Genomic DNA, 19459 nt, shown 5'->3' with positions numbered 1-19459 from the left:
ACTTTTCAAACCTGCCAGAAACTCTCGGTTTGGTACATTTACTCCCTAGAAGGTGTAATTAATAGATATATACAAAAATATATCTGTGTGGTAATTTCAGTGTAATATAATTGCATTGAATATATATTTGAAATTTTATATTAATGAAGCAATGTATAAAATCATTCAGATACGAGATAGAATAAGGTGAAAGCTTGGCATTGAATAACATAGGTATAGTGTATGCGTATAACTTTACCCTGAAGTTCCCTTTCACTCATTTTTAAGGATTTGATATAGAATAAATTCAGGGCAAATTATAGGGTAATACTAAAACATCAATGATAGAAGCAAGCGTCTTGCTTAGGTTGTAACTGCAAAATAATGAGCCTGTATATAATGTTCCCAGTGTATTTGAATTATACCACACTGATTGAAACTGTCATTAACTATCTTCCAATCATCATCATCAACATTTATTTATACACCGTGCATTAATCTTCGGTAACATGATGGATAGAATTTCTATATGGAATCAGTTTTGATCACAGTGTGAGTGGCGTAACTAACTTGCAGGTCAATCACCAAAGAGATCTGCTCATTGGATTAAATTAAAATGATGTTGCAAATAGTGATTGGCCACACAGTACATAAGCAACTTAAAGCAACGCTTTGCCTTGACAAAGCCACATGGAGAAATTCACATTGGCGTTACTGCCAGCAGTGGTGCCTTATCTTCCTCAGATGTGTATATAATGTATAAATGAATGAGTGACTGTTAATTGCGCTTAGAATCTGCCATTGAGAGCAGAAGGGGTAGACCAGATTGTTTGTATACACACTCATGATAGGATTCTTCTCCCAGTCTCATGATTCATACAGTTTCACTGATAGGATATGAAGCGGACAGAGAGATTAATACTCTTCTAACCTTAATTTTGGAGCTGGGACATAATAATCATGTAAACTCTAAAAAAAGTAACTTAATTTATAATAGAATTAATACAGTATATCCACAGTAAATAAATCTAGCTCTGAAGGGTAAAATTTCGAGCTATCAGAGAAAGTAATATGCTGTAGAATAAACGGTGGGAATTACTGTATCATTCGTACTATTTTCTTCTAGGATCTAGGTTACGCAAGATTATTCCTGATGTGTCACGATCTGCCTCTTGTAGCTCCTGTCTGCCAAGAACTATGTTGGTTTTTTGGCCTTATATGTATCCAGCCTGCAATACCACTGTTCCACCAAAGGGGCCACTGTGCTACTTGGGCTGCTCTCCTACCTTTACCTGTCCCTGGCCTATAAAAGCATGCTTGCCCCAGCAGTCTTTGCCAGTTCATGTTGTTCATGTTGCATTTACTGCTGCTTTGTCTCCTGTGTATGAATCTTGGTTGATTTCCTGGTTTTGACCTCTGCCTTGGCTTCTCGTTTTGCACCTCATCTTATGACCCAGTCCCAGCTGTGTTGTGATTTCTCTTCTGCCTTCTCCCTGGTATCGTAGTGGACCGTGTGGCTTTAACCCCTGGCTTGTTTGACCGTCCTGCTTTACTGTGTCTACATTCTATTGCGCCACTAGCAATCCTGTACCTACAGTCTGTGGCATATCCAGCTCATGTGTCTACATTCCATTTCAGCACTAGCAATCCTGCACCTACAGTCTATGGCATATCCAGCTCCTGTGTCTACATTCCATTTCACCACTAGCAATCTAGCATCTACAGTCTGTGGCATATCCAGCTCCTGTGTCTACATTCTATTGCACCACTAGCAATCTAGCACCTACAGTCTGTGGTATATCCAGCTCCTGTGTCTACATTCCATTTCAGCACTAGCAATATAGTACCTACAGTCTGTGGCATATCCATCTCCTGTGTCTACATTCCATTTCAGCACTAGCAATCCAGCATCTACAGTCTGTGGCATATCCATCTCCTGTGTCTGCAGTTGTTACACCTCTGTGTCTGATTGAGTCTCCTGGCTGTCTGCCTACCTGTGCCCCAAAGTACTCCGCCCTGGTGACCACTACACTTTCTCTGCTTTCTGACCATCCTGTGCCTCGTGCCTCCCGAGTAACCCAAGTCTTGACACTCATGAATCACCTGGTGCCTTGTGCCTCCAGAGAAAACCAGTTATTCTGACACATGTGGTTTAACCAGCTTCCCAGTACTACCATACCCTGCTGACTTATATTAGTTGCCTTACCATTTATTGCATTTCCAAACCTGTGTAATACTGTAAATAAAGCCTTTTGTTCCACTGCACTCTCAGTGGTCTTCATATTGGGAATCCTGACATGATGCTTCTGGTGGATGCATCAGAGAGTGCGCTGCTCCAGGTACATATATACATTTCTGGTGGTTTAGTCCCAAATGATCCAGCTACTGGAATGTCTCCAGAGATTTAATATGCTCAGCCCTAAAATTGACATACAACAATTTCCAATTACTTTTCATGTCTTGAGCTTTTACCCTCTCATAATAAATTTTGCTTCCATATGGCCATTCCTTTCCATAATTCCCCGACCTCTACATCATTCCCTTCACCTTCCTGCTGTAAAAAATACAAAACCCTTGCTCACAATCCCAATATGTCCATTATTTATGGCAGCTATTCATTGGTCCTTTGCTAGCAACTTTTTGGAAATGCATATTTATGTTTCTGACGGTATTTATTTATATTTCTATATTTCCGTTTGTGTTCACATATTTGTTATCATTGATTTTATGATTTTTTTTATGTTCAAGTGTCACTGTAAGATTCTTCAACCCTGTATTAAATACAAAACAATAACAAAAAAACAAAACAAAACAAACTGGTGGAGATAAATATTACAGCAGATTCAATGTTGCATACCATACAACACCTCAACATACGTTGACTGCCAACCAGGGCCGGTGCTAGGGTCCACGGCGCCCTAGGCATTTTTAAAAAAGCGGTGCCCCCCTCTGCAAAAATCGCCGCCCCCCCCCCCCCCCCCGCAAAAATCGCCGCCCTCCTCCCTCCTCTCCTTACCTTGTCTCCCCACCGCCGCCTCTCTGCTCCGTCTCCTCCCCTCCACTCACTGACACTAGTAAGTGGAGGGGAGGAGACGGAGCAGAGAGGCGGCGGTGGTGACAAAATAGCCTCTTCCCCCTCCCCGTGCATCTGAATGCTGTGCGGCGGCCATGACAGGTATGGTCAGCGGTCGCCGCACAGTTTTAAAGTCTTTTAGAATTCTGTGGCGCCCTCCAGAGCCCGGCGCCCTAGGCAAGTGCCTAACCTTGCCTAATGGGAGCGCCGGGCCTGCTGCCAGCTCAGATCTCCTGCATAATTGTATCATACTTCTAAAGCCTATTAATTAGGAAGACAGATTAGAGAAGTTTCATTGCAACATTAAGAAGAAGAGGGCATGATATAATTTAAATGGTCAATGTCAATAATACAATTGAAATATATAACTGAATATAATAAAGGCAACACATGGAATTGCAGAGTAGATTAAAATTAAATTCACATTCCTTTTTTAAACAATTCCTTAACTTTATTTTATTTTGCTGTTTTCAAATGCTGTACTTATAAGTAAATATAAAAATGTTAATGCAGACCAATAAAGATTGGTAATTTTAAAAAAGTTGATGCATTTCACTAAAAACTAACCACTTCTCATCTTTTGCAATTTAAGTATAGCAAAATATTAAGTGCATAAATATCATCATTAAGTATATGAACTAATATTTGTTTGTTACTTATATTTGTTGGCTTGCGTTTATGTCTGAGCATGACATATTTGCACTTTGTGGTGCTGGTTGAAAGTAGGACATGGGGCAATATAATATGTGTGGTTATGATTAAATATAGCTGATCATTGTGGAGAAGGAGGATTGTATAAAATAAGGGAAATATGGCTGTACATCGTTTGGACCAGTGGTGGAAGTGGGCTGGTGTACAGTGGTATGCCATAGCGCCACTTATCCTACTGCCTTCATTGTAAAACTATAAAAATCCATTCCATTCCATTTCTCATACCGCCACTTCTAAATTTCCACTTTGACCACTGGTTTGCACTATATAATATATCTGGATTTTAGCAGTGTGTGGAGGGGGGGGCTATATAATTTATTTATGTAGGGCTATATGGGTGAACATGAGAGCTAAATTACGTGAATGGATGCGTAAACAAAGCAGAAACTGTAAATATGATTTATTTTTTTTCATATAGCACTCTTCTCAAAACTGCTGTAGTGCAACACAAAAAGAATTATGCTTACTTAACCATTTGGTGCACCACTGTGCCTCTGCTCACCAAGGTTATGCCCTGGTGTAATCTGGGAGGCATGATGTTATATGAGGCCAGACCCCATTACACAGGCTCCTGTACAGTGTTCAGTATGGAACACTCTGAAGGTGAATGATCGCTTTCTCCTCTTCCTCTCCAGAAACTTCCTTCATGATTGTTACAAAGGATCAAACTAGCGGACAATGTACTTGTCAATACATCTCTGAACTAGGCCTGGGTTTACATTGCATTCTTCTTTGTGCTACTGTTGATGTACTGCATGCGAGTACTTACTTTAAAAAAGGAACATTTATATGTTATTAATTATGTCCATATCTAGTGGTCATGTAATATTGACAGTAGATTGGTCTAGTGTACACACTTAGGGGCATATTCAATTAGCTTTCCGGTTCGCGGTAGCGCGCATTACCGTGAAACCTGCGCAGTATTGCCGGTAATATGGTACCGCAATAACGCAGATTATCGTACGAAACCCTATGGGGTGCGAACGAAAATCCAAGTTATTGTGGTATCGTGCATTGACTTTGCGGCCCGTTCCGGCGCGATCCCGTGGACCGGAAAGCTAATTGAATATGCCCCTTAGTATTGAGACTACATAAATTAAGCTGTTCACTCTAATCAATCAGAAAGCCCTATAATAGTACACTTAGTTGCAAATTTAGCTGAAAATGAATAATGTTATTATACATCTTTGAAATGTAAGCACTGTTGTAAAGCTCTAGTTTTGTACCGCTGTGGGCTGGCCAATCCTCCTCCAGTGGTATTATGTGGGCTCCTACTGGATCTCTATATATGATCACATAATCTATTGATTTTGGAGAATACATAAGTTAAAATACTTGTGTTTATGAAACCTTGGTGTATGGTGCAGTACACCTGAGTATTTTTTATTCTCCTTCAGTGCCTGATAAGGGGATTTAAATGTGAAGAAAATGCAGATAAAATAAAAAATGTATACATTTTACTGCATATATATATATATATATATATATATATATATATAACAAACGTCCACTATAGTACGAATTAATTGGAATAAGTGTGGGCCATGGCAAATAAAAAGGGCTACAATGTTTGTTTGTTTTTTATTTAACATTGTTATTAATGTACAAATTATAAATATTTAAATGAATCAAGCTGAACCATTGGCACAGACTGCGCCTGTCCACCATTACTCAGTCACAGGACAGTACCACTCAGCAATATATAGAACACAGGGGTTAGCCGCCGCCATGTTGGATCAGTCCATTTATTTCCTTCGGGGGAGGTACATTTCTCAATACCAATTCATTACATGAATTTTAAAACCAAAAAAATAATGATAAAAACATTAGAGGGCCATATCTATGGGGGATACTGACAAGCGGGGATAGTTTTTCGCGATATGCCAGCACATGTAAGTCGGAGTCAGGGTTTGGGTGGTAACCTCCCCTCTTCCCCTCTATGGTTCGCTCCTTTTCCGCCCTGCGCCGGGTCCTGTGCACATGGCCTGTTAGTGCTGCCGAGCCCGGGCTCCTATTCGGCGGTGACCAGAGAGGACGAGCAGGTACCGGCCCAGCATCACGGCCAAGCACGGAGATCCCGAGCTCATAGAGCGGTGAGAGCCGGACATGCACCCGGCGGAGAACGCGTACGACGGCCCGGAGCCTGACATGGAGGAGGAGGAGGAGGAAGAAGAGGAGGCGGCGGCGGCCGAGGCCACCGAGGAGGAGATGTCGTTCAGTGACCCGGAGGACTTCGAGGACGACATCAGCGAGGATGGTGAGGCTGGAGTAGCAGGTGGCAGTAGGCCTCTGTGTAGGGCAGCATTGGGCGAGCTGGGGTGACTACAAGTCCCAGCATGCAGCGCCGGTCTGTGGCCACTACTAGGCCCAGTGTGCAGGCCGGGGAGCTAGGGTGCCTAGTGTGCCGGGTATAGGGCAGTCACCGGGTACTAGCATATGGGAGTGCTGGTATAATGGGCGCTAAACCCGGCCCAGGCTCTGCCCGAGGGGGGAATCCAATCCAAGTGCATATATGCATATATATATATATATATATATAATATATATATATATATATATTCTCTATTTAGAAGCTGAGGATCTGTATATTGTACATGTAGCCCTTTGTAAGCAGGAGGTGTATTATATTTGTGGTAGGTCGGTAGCAGCTAAATAGTTATTTATCAATATGACTCCCACTTAAGCTGGGTACACACTACAAAGTTTTCGTCCAATAATCAGCTCAATCAGCCGACATACGACCGCTCGTTCAAAAGTCGGGTCAGTGTGTGCAGTGACACGATGGTCGAAAGTCTGCCCAAATGGACGATTGTCGCCTCATTTGGTTGGTCGTACCGTTTAATATTTTCGTTCCAATCTCGTTTCCGCTGTGTAGTGTGTATAAACTTCCGGCCGATCCACAAGAGTGAGTACGAAATTACAGTCATTGTTCACGACAACATGGCTGTAAAAAGTCGCTAAAGGGACGTCCGCTCTTCCCTTTATCGTACTAAACAAGGCTAGTGTGTATGCAGTCCATGGACCGAGCGATCGGAACGTGGATCGCATGTAAAATCGCTCGGCATAAAAAGTCGGTTGAAATTTCTGTAGTGTGTACCCAGCTTTACATTACTTTGGGACCCAGAATACATTAATAATCCACTTCTGAGCGCACTAGGTGTAGATGCAATTTATGTATTACATCCCACGATCCTTTAATGGTTATGGGTAAAAGTAAAACATTTTGTTGGCTGTGCCCTAAAACATGCATTGTAAGAATACTTTTACAATGAAAGTTGCCCGCCATGAATAATCTGCAGAGCCCTGGTCGTTGTTGATAATGTCAGCACATATGTGTGTTCCCAGCCTTTGCAAGAGATTATCCACTAAGGGTTTTTTTTGTTGTTAGTTGAGACTAACAGTGGTGGGCAACAGCGGCTCTCTGAGCCTTCACCTGGGCCGCCCAGCTTCATCCTGCTTTACATGTTTCTTAGAGTTTGTGACTTAAATGACCACTGACGTGCTATTATAGATAAGTGTCTTTCGTTGACTAAATGTATTTTAACAGTATAATATGATTTTTGTGGGATAAAATATTTTTATGTATATTTTGCATATATTTTTGTTATTTGTATATGCAATGTGTTCTGTGTTCATTTCCATGTTGCTTGTTCCATAAATTTATATGCAATACAATTATTTGATAATTTAGTTTAGTATTGTAGATATAGGGTCTCTTATCAGTAGATGTTGTTAAGAAAGTTAAATTATTTTTACTGTTGGGAACAAAGCACATATAGGGTGCACATTTGTACCTGTACAAACTATGTTGTGTGGTGCATATGCTATTTGATGTCATTCAGTGTTTTGGGCACGGACGAAATGTTGGTGCTCTAGATGACCACCTTATGTTTTATAATGGAAACTGAAAGATAGCCACGCAAACACGGGGAGAACAGTTAGTATTTATCTTAGTTGCTGATTTTTCTGGGCTGTCTAGCATTTAAAATTCAACCTTGATATAAAGTGTAATGAAGCTGTATTCAGGTAAAGATCATTGTTTATGCTGTGCAACGTATTGTGGATCACTCCATGTATTCACTTATTCTGGACTTATTTTTGGCTATATTTGTTTATGTAGTGCCACCATATTATGTAACGCATTGCTGAGAACACTTAATCCTTCACATCTGTCCCTGCCCATTTGGAACTTACAGTCTAGGTTCCCTACAACACAAGCACTAGGGTCCATTTTTTTAGTCTGCAGCACATAGAATGTGTTTGCACCCTGGGAGGAAACCCATGCATCACAGGGAGAACTTAATAACTCCACCCAGATAAGACATTTGTTGAAATGAGACTCATGAACTCAGCACTGTGGTACAGCAATGCTAACCACGCTGCAGCTTATTACATTATCTGCTTCTCCTTTTATGAGGATTTCTCCTATCTATTAAGAAAGATCTGATATATTCTTATTTTTCTTCAGTTAATCTTGCATATCCCTTCTCCCTTAGATTGTAAGTATATACATGCAGGGAACTCTTAGCTCTTTAATCAGTGTTTGGAGTTTGTACAGCAGTGTTCCCATTTTGTAAAGATCTGTGTAATGTTAAGTACTGCATAGCAGTAATATGTAACATCCTTTGGTGGTAATTGGATGTTTTTATGAAAATTGCTCATCCACATCTTCTACAATTTACAGTGTGTCCGATGGGGTTAATCAATTATATTTTAATTTAAAGATAAGAGAGCCTGCAGCGGAAAGTCCATAAATTGTCTTGCAGGATTCTTGTGTTTTTAGGTGGGTGGGAATTTAGTTTAAACTTTTGATGAGAAATAATATGGATCAGCAGATCTTAGAACATGAAAACATATTGACCTATGTAAAGAAACTTTACTCAAGTTTGGTGACGTGGATTTTAATTCCTCTAGAGTTGCTTGGTGATGTTTTGAAAGAATGCCCTCAAGAAGCAGATGGTATAGATTCTGTGGTGGTTGTCGACAACGTACCACAGGTTGGACCTGACCGATTGGAAAAGCTAAAGAATGTCATTAATAAGATATTCTCAAAGTTTGGAAAAATTACTAATGAATACTATCCAGAAGCAGATGGATCAACAAAAGGGTGCGTATGTGTAAATGCATTGTATGTTGCTCATTCCCTTGTGCTGTTTTCCAGTATTATATAGCCACCTATAAATCGTTGGTGTTTTCAGAACAGATGCTGTAAATGTATTGTACTATGCTGCTTGAACACTTATTGTTTCTTCTTTATAGCAATGTTAGATTTAACTCTTAGGGCAATCTATAGTTATGAATAATCCCCATCTGCAATGAAGCTTCAAATCCCTTTGCAAAAGAGATCCAGTTTCATCAAGGTTATATATTATTCCATTGTGCACTAATGTGGACAGTATACTATTGGTTTACTCTCTTCCTTTCTCCATTTGAGAGATGCATAGCTTAGCTGCTTCTTGTAGCTCCAATGACTCCCTTTTGGCCTGGGAAAAAAAAACATTTTAGATAAACAACCCTGCTCCCTGTGCTGTATCATACCACCAGCGCCAATGAGTTTAAAAAAAAGTGCTAAAGTGAATATCTGCATGTAGAAAGAGACATGATTCATCTGTCAATCGTACAGCCAGTGCAGCTAGGAGAGTAAGCTGGATCTCTCAAAGGGAGGGAAGTAGGTAATTCTTTGTTTAATGTATAACATAACTATGCAGCTTACATATACTTTAGTTCATGTACTCTGCTAGCTTTTGTTAGCACTAGGTTTTAGTGACTCCAAGCTATGACACTCATGTTTTGTACATAACACACCAGATTTGTATCGTGCTCAAGCCTAGAACTTGAATTGTTTATTTCTCCCTGCAATGATAGGTATATTTTCTTGGAGTACGGATTACCAGCTCACGCTCAGGATGCTGTAAAGAATGCTGATGGCTACAAGTTGGACAAGCAACACACTTTCAGAGTGAATTTATTCACAGACTTTGATAAGTAAGTGTTTGCACTTTGTTTTCCATTTCCATATAGGAGGTTATTTGATAGTTGATACACTGGCATTGTCCACATTTCAACTGCTTTTTATTTCTCTTACAGATATATGGTCATTAGTGATGAGTGGGAAGTTCCTGAAAAACAGCCATTTAAGGACTTTGTAAGTACAATTTGTATTGCCATCTTTTTTATTTATATAATGGCGATCATATTGCTCATCACTGTACAGAAGATATTTAATCATTTACATTAGTCCCTTCCCCGTACAATTTGCATCCAACGTTCTTCAGGAAGGTAGTCTGATTCATATTGGATTCTCTCCTCTAGGGTAACTTGCGGTCATGGCTGGAGGATCCGGACTGTCGTGATCAGTTCAGTGTTATTTTTGAGTCTGGTGAGAGGACGACAATCTTCTGGAATGATGTGAAAGAGCCAGTCCCAGCGGAGGAGAGAGCTGTGAGTTCCCCTTTCACTGTAGAGCTAATTATGTTGTGCAAATCTTCATTTTTTTTTTCCTTATTTAAATGCTTGAGAAAAAGCAATTGTCAACAAGCATACTAAATTGTTATACAACCATGTTTTTCTTTGTAAGGTACATGTATTCATGGTTTAAGACACACAATGTTTTTAACAGATAGAAAATATGATAAAAAAATTTGAATACCCATAAAATATTGGGGAGGGGATCATGGTGGGTGGATGAGAAAAGGAGGGGGAAGAATCAACCTTTATTGTGAGATATTCAGTAACAATCCATGTTGTCCACACCTGTCCAAATAAAGGTTCTCTGCCATGGAGGTATTAGGAATTTTGTTTCCGCAGAGGCTATCTATATGCCAGACCAGTTTAGCAAGGGCTGACTTTGAAAGGGGTGGGGGTGAGGGTTTTCTTCCAGTTTGTAGCTGGTAGCTGCTGGAATATTCATCCTCCACCTCTTATAATAGGTTGTCTGAGAATTGGTGCAGAGATCATTGGGGGTCTACCATTATACACAAATCTTATTGATTATATTTTTTTTATATATTTTAAACCATTGAATATGGGATTCTTCCTGGGAGTCTGCAATAGGTGGTGCCACTTTTGGATAATCATTTTTACTGCTATCTTTCCCAACTGCAAGATTATAAGAGAGCGCCATGTCATTGAGTTTGTCTGTAATTTAGATAATGGGGGGCCGTATTCCTGGGATTGTAAGTAGATGTTAAGGCTACTAAGGTCTTAATCTTTCTTTGTTGCCAATTCACGTTAAAGCTGGATGTTGGACATTCTTTTTGGGAGACCTGGCAGAGCATGGGCCTCTCATTTGGTGTAATTGATTTTGTATCCAAAAATCTCACTATATCTTTGTATTTGACGTAAAGGTTGCGTGAATCAGGTGGATATTGTCTGCATATAGGGAGATTTTGGATTTGCCTCCTCCCACCTGCACCCCGTGTATATCTTGCATAGGCCTAATGATTGCAGCTAGTAGTTCATTGACCTAAGTGAAGAGTAGGGCTGGCAATGGACAGCCTTGTCTTGTACCGTTTTAAATATTGAGACAGTGCATTAATGGTGCACTGGATCTTTTTATAGAGCTAGTTTGCCTCTTGGGAAATCTAAGATGTCAGCAGTTTTCAAAGTTTTGGTCCTAAATGTCCATGTGATTGCATCATATCAGGTTTTTTTTTGGGGGGGGGGGGGGGGGGTGATATATAGCAAATCTAGCCTGTTAAGTTGTTTGTCTGGCGTTTGCTCCTCTGCTGGGGTCACACAGCCTGTGCTTTGGCTGGTGTCTTTACTCAGTAGAATGTGATTTGGTGCCATATTAAGTTGAAAGAAGACTTTTAGGCTTCTTTAGGGTAACGGACACTGAGTTAGTGCGAGCAATTCTTTACAAATGTTTAAGAAACAGCCTTATTGAGAATTCTTTCCTTCTGTATAGTAAGCACTCTGTAGTTTCTTAAATGGCCACATGAGGGCAGCAGAGCTTTATTATTGGGAATTCAGGCACTGAGTATTGTGATCTAACTGAAAAGCTTGAACAGTGAGATTATCTTAAGAAATTCTACAGGACTACGTCTGCAGTAGTAACTCAGAAACTGGTAATTGGCGAGATGACAGTTTGTGGTTGTTTTGTTGTGCAGAAGCCCTCAGATTGTGCTTGCTGATCTCCGTTTGTATTGCCCTGTGGAGCTGTGAGCTGGTCGCACAGATCAGCTTTAGATTTCAGGAGCTGCATTTATACAAGTGAGCGTTTAGGAGGCGGCTATGGCCCTGATTTTTCTCACTTTTATTAACTGTTTTAAATCTTTGTGTGTAACTTATGCACATTACATATACAATAGTGGATTTTTTGTGGTTTGAAGTCCGTCCTGCATTTGATAAAGTTTCTGTATACGAACAGGGGTTCTTCTTGGAAACAAAAAATGATATGGTTTGAGTTCAAGCTGAAACCTCAGCATTTACATACCCTTCGTCTTCCTTGATAGAAATAAGCAGAAGCTGTACCATAGAAAGTAGGGTTTCTCTCATAGCCTTGTTAAGAGTAGTGGTGAGTAAGGAAAGATGGACGTATATAGAGGTTTTTCAGTTACACAAGAGACATTAGAAGTCTTTGCTTTAGATGATAGAGCTGCTCTCACAGAACACTGCTCAAGCTCGGGTAGGACAGGATTTATTAGCTATTTCCAGTGTATCCTAGTATCTTGCACTCTTGAACGTACACTCCCATGGCCTTGCTAATCGCCATGGGGGGGGGGGGATGTAGTTTAAACATTTACTTTCCTACTATATCAGTGCTTTCAAATAGATAGCATCCCCTGTTTGAAGGTGTATAAATTGTGTGTACCAAGATCACCTTGTTCATTTTGGCTATTGGGACACTAACAGTATTATATCTCATGGAATCTGAATAAAATAACTACCAGCTATAGAGAGCACTTCTCTAAAGGTTCTTCTCTAATACAGCGTTGGGAGTATTTGTAAACTGGTGATTTCTTTCTCTAGCGGTGGACTGAGACCTACGTTCGCTGGTCTCCAAGAGGAACATACTTGGCCACCTTTCATCAAAGAGGTATCGCTCTGTGGGGAGGGGAGAAATTCAAGCAAATCCAGAGGTTCAGCCATCAAGGGGTGCAACTCATTGACTTTTCTCCATGTGAAAGGTACGTACGAGCTTTATAAAACTTGCTTTTATTTTAAACCTGTGCGTTCCTGTTTTGAGTTAAATATCTAAACTTCAAGCTTTCCTGTATATATCCGAGTGTTTAATGAGATAATCTATTGTCTGACATTTCTTGGAATCTTTTCCTTGTTAGGTATCTTGTTACATTTAGCCCTCTTATGGACACTAAGGATGACCCCCAAGCCATTATCATCTGGGACACGCTGACTGGGCAGAAGAAGAGAGGATTCCATTGTGAGAGCTCAGCACACTGGCCAATCTTCAAGTATGTCGAGTAATTAATTTGTTTTGTTTTTTTAATGCGTTGTTTTTATTTGATTTTCATGGATGTTTATCCTATCTCTCTCAGGTGGAGTCACGATGGCAAATTCTTTGCCCGAATGACCTTAGATACACTCAGTATTTATGAAACTCCTGTAAGTATTTGTCTTTTGTCTACATTAACACACTTGTGTGCAGAGGTCTTGATAAGGTGGTTTGCTTAAAGTGGGACTAATATGATTTTATGAATACATAGTGCGACTGTGTTAATGTATGGGGTCATATTATGGATGGTTCCTACCTCCGGCGTTTGTGAAATCAGTGATGTCTAATGATATTGTGCAGTAAATGTTGAAGGAGAGTAGAATAGCAGTAAGTGATTGTAGCAACCTTCTTGTTGGGACTTTGTAGCAAAAGGTAATGAAGACTGCTCTCCAGTAGAGGAGTAAAAGTAAAGGAGTGGTAGATGTACCCTGTCCTGTAAAACTTACCTTCCTTGTGCCTCCAGTTTACCACTGTTTTCAGTGGTAGATAGGAGTAAAAGTGTTGAATATGGAGTTACCTGTGACCAAATCTGTCACCCCTTGTTTGCTTATTTCCAACATAAGGAGATTTGTATCTCTAGTGATTAGACCTAGAACTGTTCCTTTTCATTGTAGACCTGTGGCAAAAAGTACACCTGCTGCTTTGGCAGGAGGTAGTAAAACTAGTAGAGAAACAAATCTAAAAAGCAGTACAGTTGTCTACACTGGACCAGCAATGCAGTCTTATCTATTTGTTATTTGTCTTGTAGTCCATGGGCTTGTTGGATAAGAAGAGTTTGAAGATAACTGGAATAAAGTAAGTTTGTTCAGCAGTATTACTGTGTTATCACCCAGCTGTTTCTTTCACCAATATGAATTAAAACCGAGTGTTCTTATTTAGAGATTTCTCGTGGTCTCCCGGGGGTAACATCATAGCGTTTTGGGTACCAGAAGACAAAGACATCCCTGCCAGAGTGACCTTAATGCAGCTCCCATCCAGACAAGAGATCAGAGTCCGAAACCTGTTTAACGTTGTGGACTGCAAGCTGCACTGGCAGAAGAATGGGGACTACCTGTGTGTGAAGGTGGACAGGACGCCTAAAGGCACTCAGGTAAGTGCAGTTCAATATCGCAGACGTTATCTGATGCTTCTATGTTCATATATTGGCACTAAGTATATGCGAAGTATAGTGAGCAGTTCTTTCACAATGCTTACTCCTGTCTCTTATTCATAGGGTGTGGTAACCAATTTTGAGATCTTCAGAATGAGGGAGAAGCAAGTTCCAGTAGACGTGGTTGAAATGAAAGGTAAGATATATTCTTTTTTTTATTTTGTAGTTTACTGAGGCCGTTGCAAATATGTGACTTTTGCCAGTTCCCCTTTAACGTTTGCCCAAAATGCTATTATAACCGTCATGTTACCTGGTTGAAACACCAGTGACCTCTTTAAACCTCATAGTGATGATGAGGGGCTGTCTCCACTGCACAGCCCCTGTCCGCCTCACATGCAAGTCATTTCTGTTAGGTCTGTGCTTACATGGGGATGTCGGAGATCCATGTCCTTAATCCCCCAGACTCCTGACACCTGCAGAATACGGGCACCTAACGAAAGATAGTTTTCAATGGTCCTACTAGTTTGGGTGAGGTAAGGGCTTATGTTCTTTTTAATGAAGCGTGATTAGTCCAATAAGAAGTTAGCAGAGAGAGAATAGGGAGGAACCCCAGAAACACTTTGGTTTGCCCATAATTATAGAATGTTACAGGATAACTTGTGCATGTATGCATCTCGGCACTGGGTTTTCAGTCTATTTGGGAATCATGTTACATTCTAATAAAATTATTTCTCTGTGCTGGAAGTCTACAATTGTGTGTTTTACGTCCCTTTCTGCAGATGGCATTATTGCCTTCGCCTGGGAACCCAATGGAAGCAAGTTTGCTGTGCTTCATGGAGAAGTCCCTAGAATATCCGTCTCTTTCTACCATGTCAAGAACAATGGGAAAATCGAGTTGATAAGTAAGTCCTCTATTTGTGTTCATTGTGTTTGCTGCTCTAGATGTTTCTCCTAAGCACTTCAGTACATGTTCGTGTGTGATGTATATGCTCATGGTTTTATCCCTGGTTTGGGTTTTTTTCTCCAGAAACGTATGACAAGCAGCAAGCCAACACAATCTTCTGGAGTCCCCAGGGGCAGTTCTTAGTCCTGGCAGGTTTGAGAAGGTTAGTACAAGACCTGTGTTCTGTTGTATTAAGCTCCTAAAGTGTAAAGCAACATGAAGAGTGTAAAAGGCTGGTATGCTGATGCAACACCTGTTCCTTGTCTTACAGCATGAATGGAGCCCTTGCTTTTGTCGACACATCAGACTGCACAATAATGAACATTGCAGAACATTATACAGCCTCCGACGTGGAATGGGATCCAACAGGCCGTTATGTTGTCACTTCAGTGTCCTGGTGGAGCCACAAGGTAAGAGGTTTAACCCTTATTACCGTATGTTTGGACATTTAAGGATTTACTGGTCTATGACGCCTAAACATACTATTCTAATCCTACAATTGCACATTTTAAAGACTGGCTATGATGGTGCCTCTCAAGGTGGCTGGCACAACTGATTTTTTTAATTAACAAGGAGGAAATACTTAGTAGAATACAGTGCTGCTAATGGCAATTCTTCCAGAGCAATGAATGTGGACAAGGCTTTCTTGGAGTATGTATTCTACCACTTACACAGGAAGTTGCTCAGAGGAAGGCTTGAAGGCTTAGTCTAGTGATCAGTTGCCAGCTATGACCAGCACTGTAGCTGTACTCGCAGCCCATTTAACCACTATCACACAATTCTAATAGGTGTCTGTGTCAGTTTCCATATTTCAAAGGACTCCCACTCTCCAGGTAAAACGAATGGTTACCTCCGGTGCAGTTGGCTGGAATGTCTGTTACTTATACAGATCACTGATTTATCTATAGTGAATGTTGCTTGTGCACTCTCTGTAACACCAGCTGCACTTGGAACACGTCCGGTGCTCTAATGAGTTCACCTACGGCATAAAGATCAATGATCTCTGTAATTACGTATGTTCTAGTATGGCTTATGCAGCTTAATGCAAGAACAAGTCCTTGTCCAAATTTTTAGCCACCACAGAGAAGCAACCATTTGGGGTGGCGCTCTGAAGTACTCTTTGGAGACACTTTGTGCAGATGTCTATTTTTACATTTATTTGCTCTAAAATTTTTTAATTTTCCCCCTTTTTATTTTTTTTATTGAGGTTGATAACGCATACTGGCTGTGGACATTCCAAGGTCGCCTTCTCCAAAAAAATAGTAAAGACAGATTCTGCCAGCTTTTGTGGAGACCGAGACCCCCAACTTTGCTAAGTCAAGATGAAATAAAGGTACGTAAACACTTTTAAAGGCTAAATAACTTTTATTTACTGGGCTCTTTGGATCCGACAAACTCCAGCAGCACTTCTAGTGTCTCCTGTTCCTCAGTCCTACTTTGGTGTGCTTTTTAATTTGGAGGGGGGTATTAAGTGTCATTTTCATGTGCATAAGTTTGAAGCTCATATGAGGGAGTCTGACAGCCTAAACAAGGCCCGACGGCCAAGTTCATCTAATTCCAGACAAAACTACTTTTTTTTTTGTTTAGTTTGAGTTAGCCTTTAAGCTTCTTTGATGGGATTGGTGGAGGTTAATTGAGGAGATAAGTAAGTGTGTGTGTGTATGTGTCTATGTATATATGTATTCATTATTATATTTTTTAATGGGTATTTTTCTTTGTGTTACAGCTAATCAAAAAGGATTTGAAAAAGTACTCCAAGATATTTGAACAGAAAGATCGTTTAAGTCAATCCAAGGCTTCAAAGGTAAGATCAAATAAAGTGATTTCAATATTTCGTGTTTTTCATTAGTTGGCTATTGCTTGCTAACTATTAGACTTGTACTTTCTCATAGCATGTCCTATGACACACAGTATCTTCTGTTCATTATTGTTTCTGGACCTGGTATGCTCAGAGGTGCTTTTACTAGAGGTTTTACATTTGTAAGCGCATGTTATATTGGTAAACCTCTTTGCTGAAGAATATTACATCCACTCTTGTCATTCAGTTTCCAAACAAGGATTTTAAACTTTTCTCACTTTCCATTTCTCTTTTGTGTTTAAAAGGAACTGGTAGAACGCAGAAGAACAATGATGGAAGAATACAGGAAATACTGTGAGCTGGCGCAGAAGCTGTACATGGAACAGAAGGAAGCGCGTCTGGAGCTCAGAGGAGGTAAGTCCTTACCATGCCTGTACATTAGTAGGTGTCTTGTCGTAGTGACATGTTGCATTGTTTGCCAGCAGGACATACTATTAAGTGAAAGGCAGAGGCTCCTATGCATTGAGTGACTGAGAGCTGTTTGTTACCACACTGTCGTACAATTTGGAATTACAAGCCTTTGTTTAATGTTAATAGTTCTTGTGTAGATAATAGAATAGTAGCTATCTAGTACTTTCCTATTTGACTGAACTAAATTTTTTGCCATTATTGAGGTTTAAAAACATTTGATCCCTTTCAGTTCCTCATCTCAACTTGTTTTTCTCTCCCTACTTGATCATGTTAGGAGTGGACACAGACGAGCTGGACAGCAATGTGGATGACTGGGAGGAGGAGACCATTGAGTTCTTTGTCACTGAGGAAATTATACCACTTGAGGAGTAATCTGCTACAGCTCTGGTGGGTTATTCCTTGGTTTTGATACTCTGCTACTTTTTTGTTTCATATAAATTTGTATGGAGAGTAATGTTCTGATTCTCCTGGTTTGAATCCAACAAACAGTTTAATGCATTCTAAAAGCTTAGTGGCTTCAAAGATGAATCAGCCAAGCTGAATGTAACATATTAATGTTGCAGAATTATTCCCTTTTATGTACATGTTAGATGTCCCTCCAGTAGTCGTGATTGTAAACATGACCTCTCCTTTAACGCTGCAAAGTAGCTCAAGTTATTAAAGGCACTCAAACATACAGAAAATGCTTCATTTGATGTAGTACAATGGAAAATGCTAGACACATTTCTTATTCATCCATGGTGAAAACTGTGTGTACAAAGTGCGTGACGAGGTTGGGCACTAATTTACTGGAAAAAGCCTTAATTCCTCCCCTTGTGACCGCCATTTGCCACCTGTGTAACCTCAGTATTATTAAGAGGTGCGTGTTGCAAGCAGCCATGGTTGTATCTTCATGGAAGTAAGGGTAAGTCTTACATTAAACATATTATACAGTCATCTGTAAATATCTACAGTAAAGGTTTTAGAAAGACTAAGTTGGAATGTTAATTTATACATATAGGGATATATTTTATTAACTTTTTTTTTCTTCTCTTCATTCAGCGTTTATAGTTTCTGCATCAACAATTATCTACCAAAAGTCCAAAATTCAATCTTAGTCCTTCTCCTGCGACCTTGAATGGACATAATTCCTTTTTGAAGTTGTGCCTTTAATCTTCATTGGGGGATCGTATAAAGAGCGCTACTTTTTAATCTCTTAAATCTCTGTACCGCCATCTGATCCATCTCCTGTTCTGTTGCTGGTACACCCACCCTGCCTCACCATGACTTTGCCATCGGAAGATCGACGCACATTGCTTCTGCTTCTGAAGAGCCTTTTCTACTTCCCTACTGAATGGACAGACAACAGTTCTAACTGGCAGATGAATAGTAAAGATACACTTGTACTTATTACACAATTTAGTGTGTTGAACCAGCACTACAGTGGACTGTACCCGCCTCCATTCAGATTGCAACATTGCAGGATTAAAGATGGAATTTCAAGAAAATTATATTTAAAATGTGTGTTTTTCTGTCTCCATCTCTTATCACAACACACTATAACATAAAAGGGCACCACTGTCCTCATGTCCTTTAAAATGTAACTTTCATATCTCTGCATCTATATCAGAAAGACAATAATATGTGTAGCAGAGGTAGTAAATCTAATTCTCCAGCTGCTATAAAAGTGTACATTGCTGTCTGGCAGGGGGGGACAAGCACACCTACAGATTGCGCCAATGGTTGGTTTAGTCTCGTAGGTTAACAACTGGAGAGCCACAGGTAGTCTAAGCTTGGTGATATGGGGGAGGGAGGTGGCTGGCATCTATCCTATCCAAATCTACCTTTTCTTTTTTTGGTTTGGAAGATTCTTTTTAAAAATATAATAAAGTGCTGATCAATAAGTTCAATCATTGACATACAGAAAACACATGACAGGTAATTGTTTAAAATGCCCA

At 40.1% G+C, this 19459-nt stretch overlaps 1 protein-coding gene across 1 annotated transcript; it reads left to right on the top strand.

Annotated features, from left to right (window-relative positions):
• Positions 1-5708: 5708 nt before the first annotated feature.
• On the top strand, positions 5709-19012 carry EIF3B (eukaryotic translation initiation factor 3 subunit B). Its single transcript, XM_075179546.1, has 19 exons — positions 5709-6020; positions 8678-8870; positions 9629-9748; positions 9851-9908; positions 10076-10204; positions 12737-12894; positions 13048-13179; positions 13264-13330; positions 13969-14015; positions 14100-14310; positions 14434-14506; positions 15090-15212; positions 15338-15416; positions 15525-15663; positions 16461-16586; positions 16980-17057; positions 17357-17465; positions 17797-17909; positions 18564-19012. Exons 1-18 carry the CDS (start codon positions 5870-5872, stop codon positions 17892-17894), a joined length of 2091 nt encoding a protein of 696 aa, XP_075035647.1. The 5' UTR covers positions 5709-5869; the 3' UTR covers positions 17895-17909; positions 18564-19012.
• The last annotated feature ends 447 nt before the right edge of the window (positions 19013-19459 follow it).

This window comes from Mixophyes fleayi, chromosome 7, assembly GCF_038048845.1.
Source record: "Mixophyes fleayi isolate aMixFle1 chromosome 7, aMixFle1.hap1, whole genome shotgun sequence".
Taxonomy (NCBI): Eukaryota; Metazoa; Chordata; class Amphibia; order Anura; family Limnodynastidae; genus Mixophyes; species Mixophyes fleayi.
The sequence above is the reverse complement of the archived record's forward strand: the minus strand, read 5'-3'. Positions and strand labels throughout refer to the sequence as shown.

Bases quoted from the DNA above. Each gene is read 5' to 3' on its own strand.
- EIF3B (XM_075179546.1), top strand. From the start codon at position 5,870: ATGCACCCGGCGGAGAACGCGTACGACGGCCCGGAGCCTGACATGGAG. The intron at 12,895-13,047 runs GTACGTACGAGC...TTTCCTTGTTAG, and splicing joins GACTTTTCTCCATGTGAAAG to GTATCTTGTTACATTTAGCC. The intron at 17,466-17,796 runs GTAAGTCCTTAC...TGATCATGTTAG, and splicing joins GCGTCTGGAGCTCAGAGGAG to GAGTGGACACAGACGAGCTG.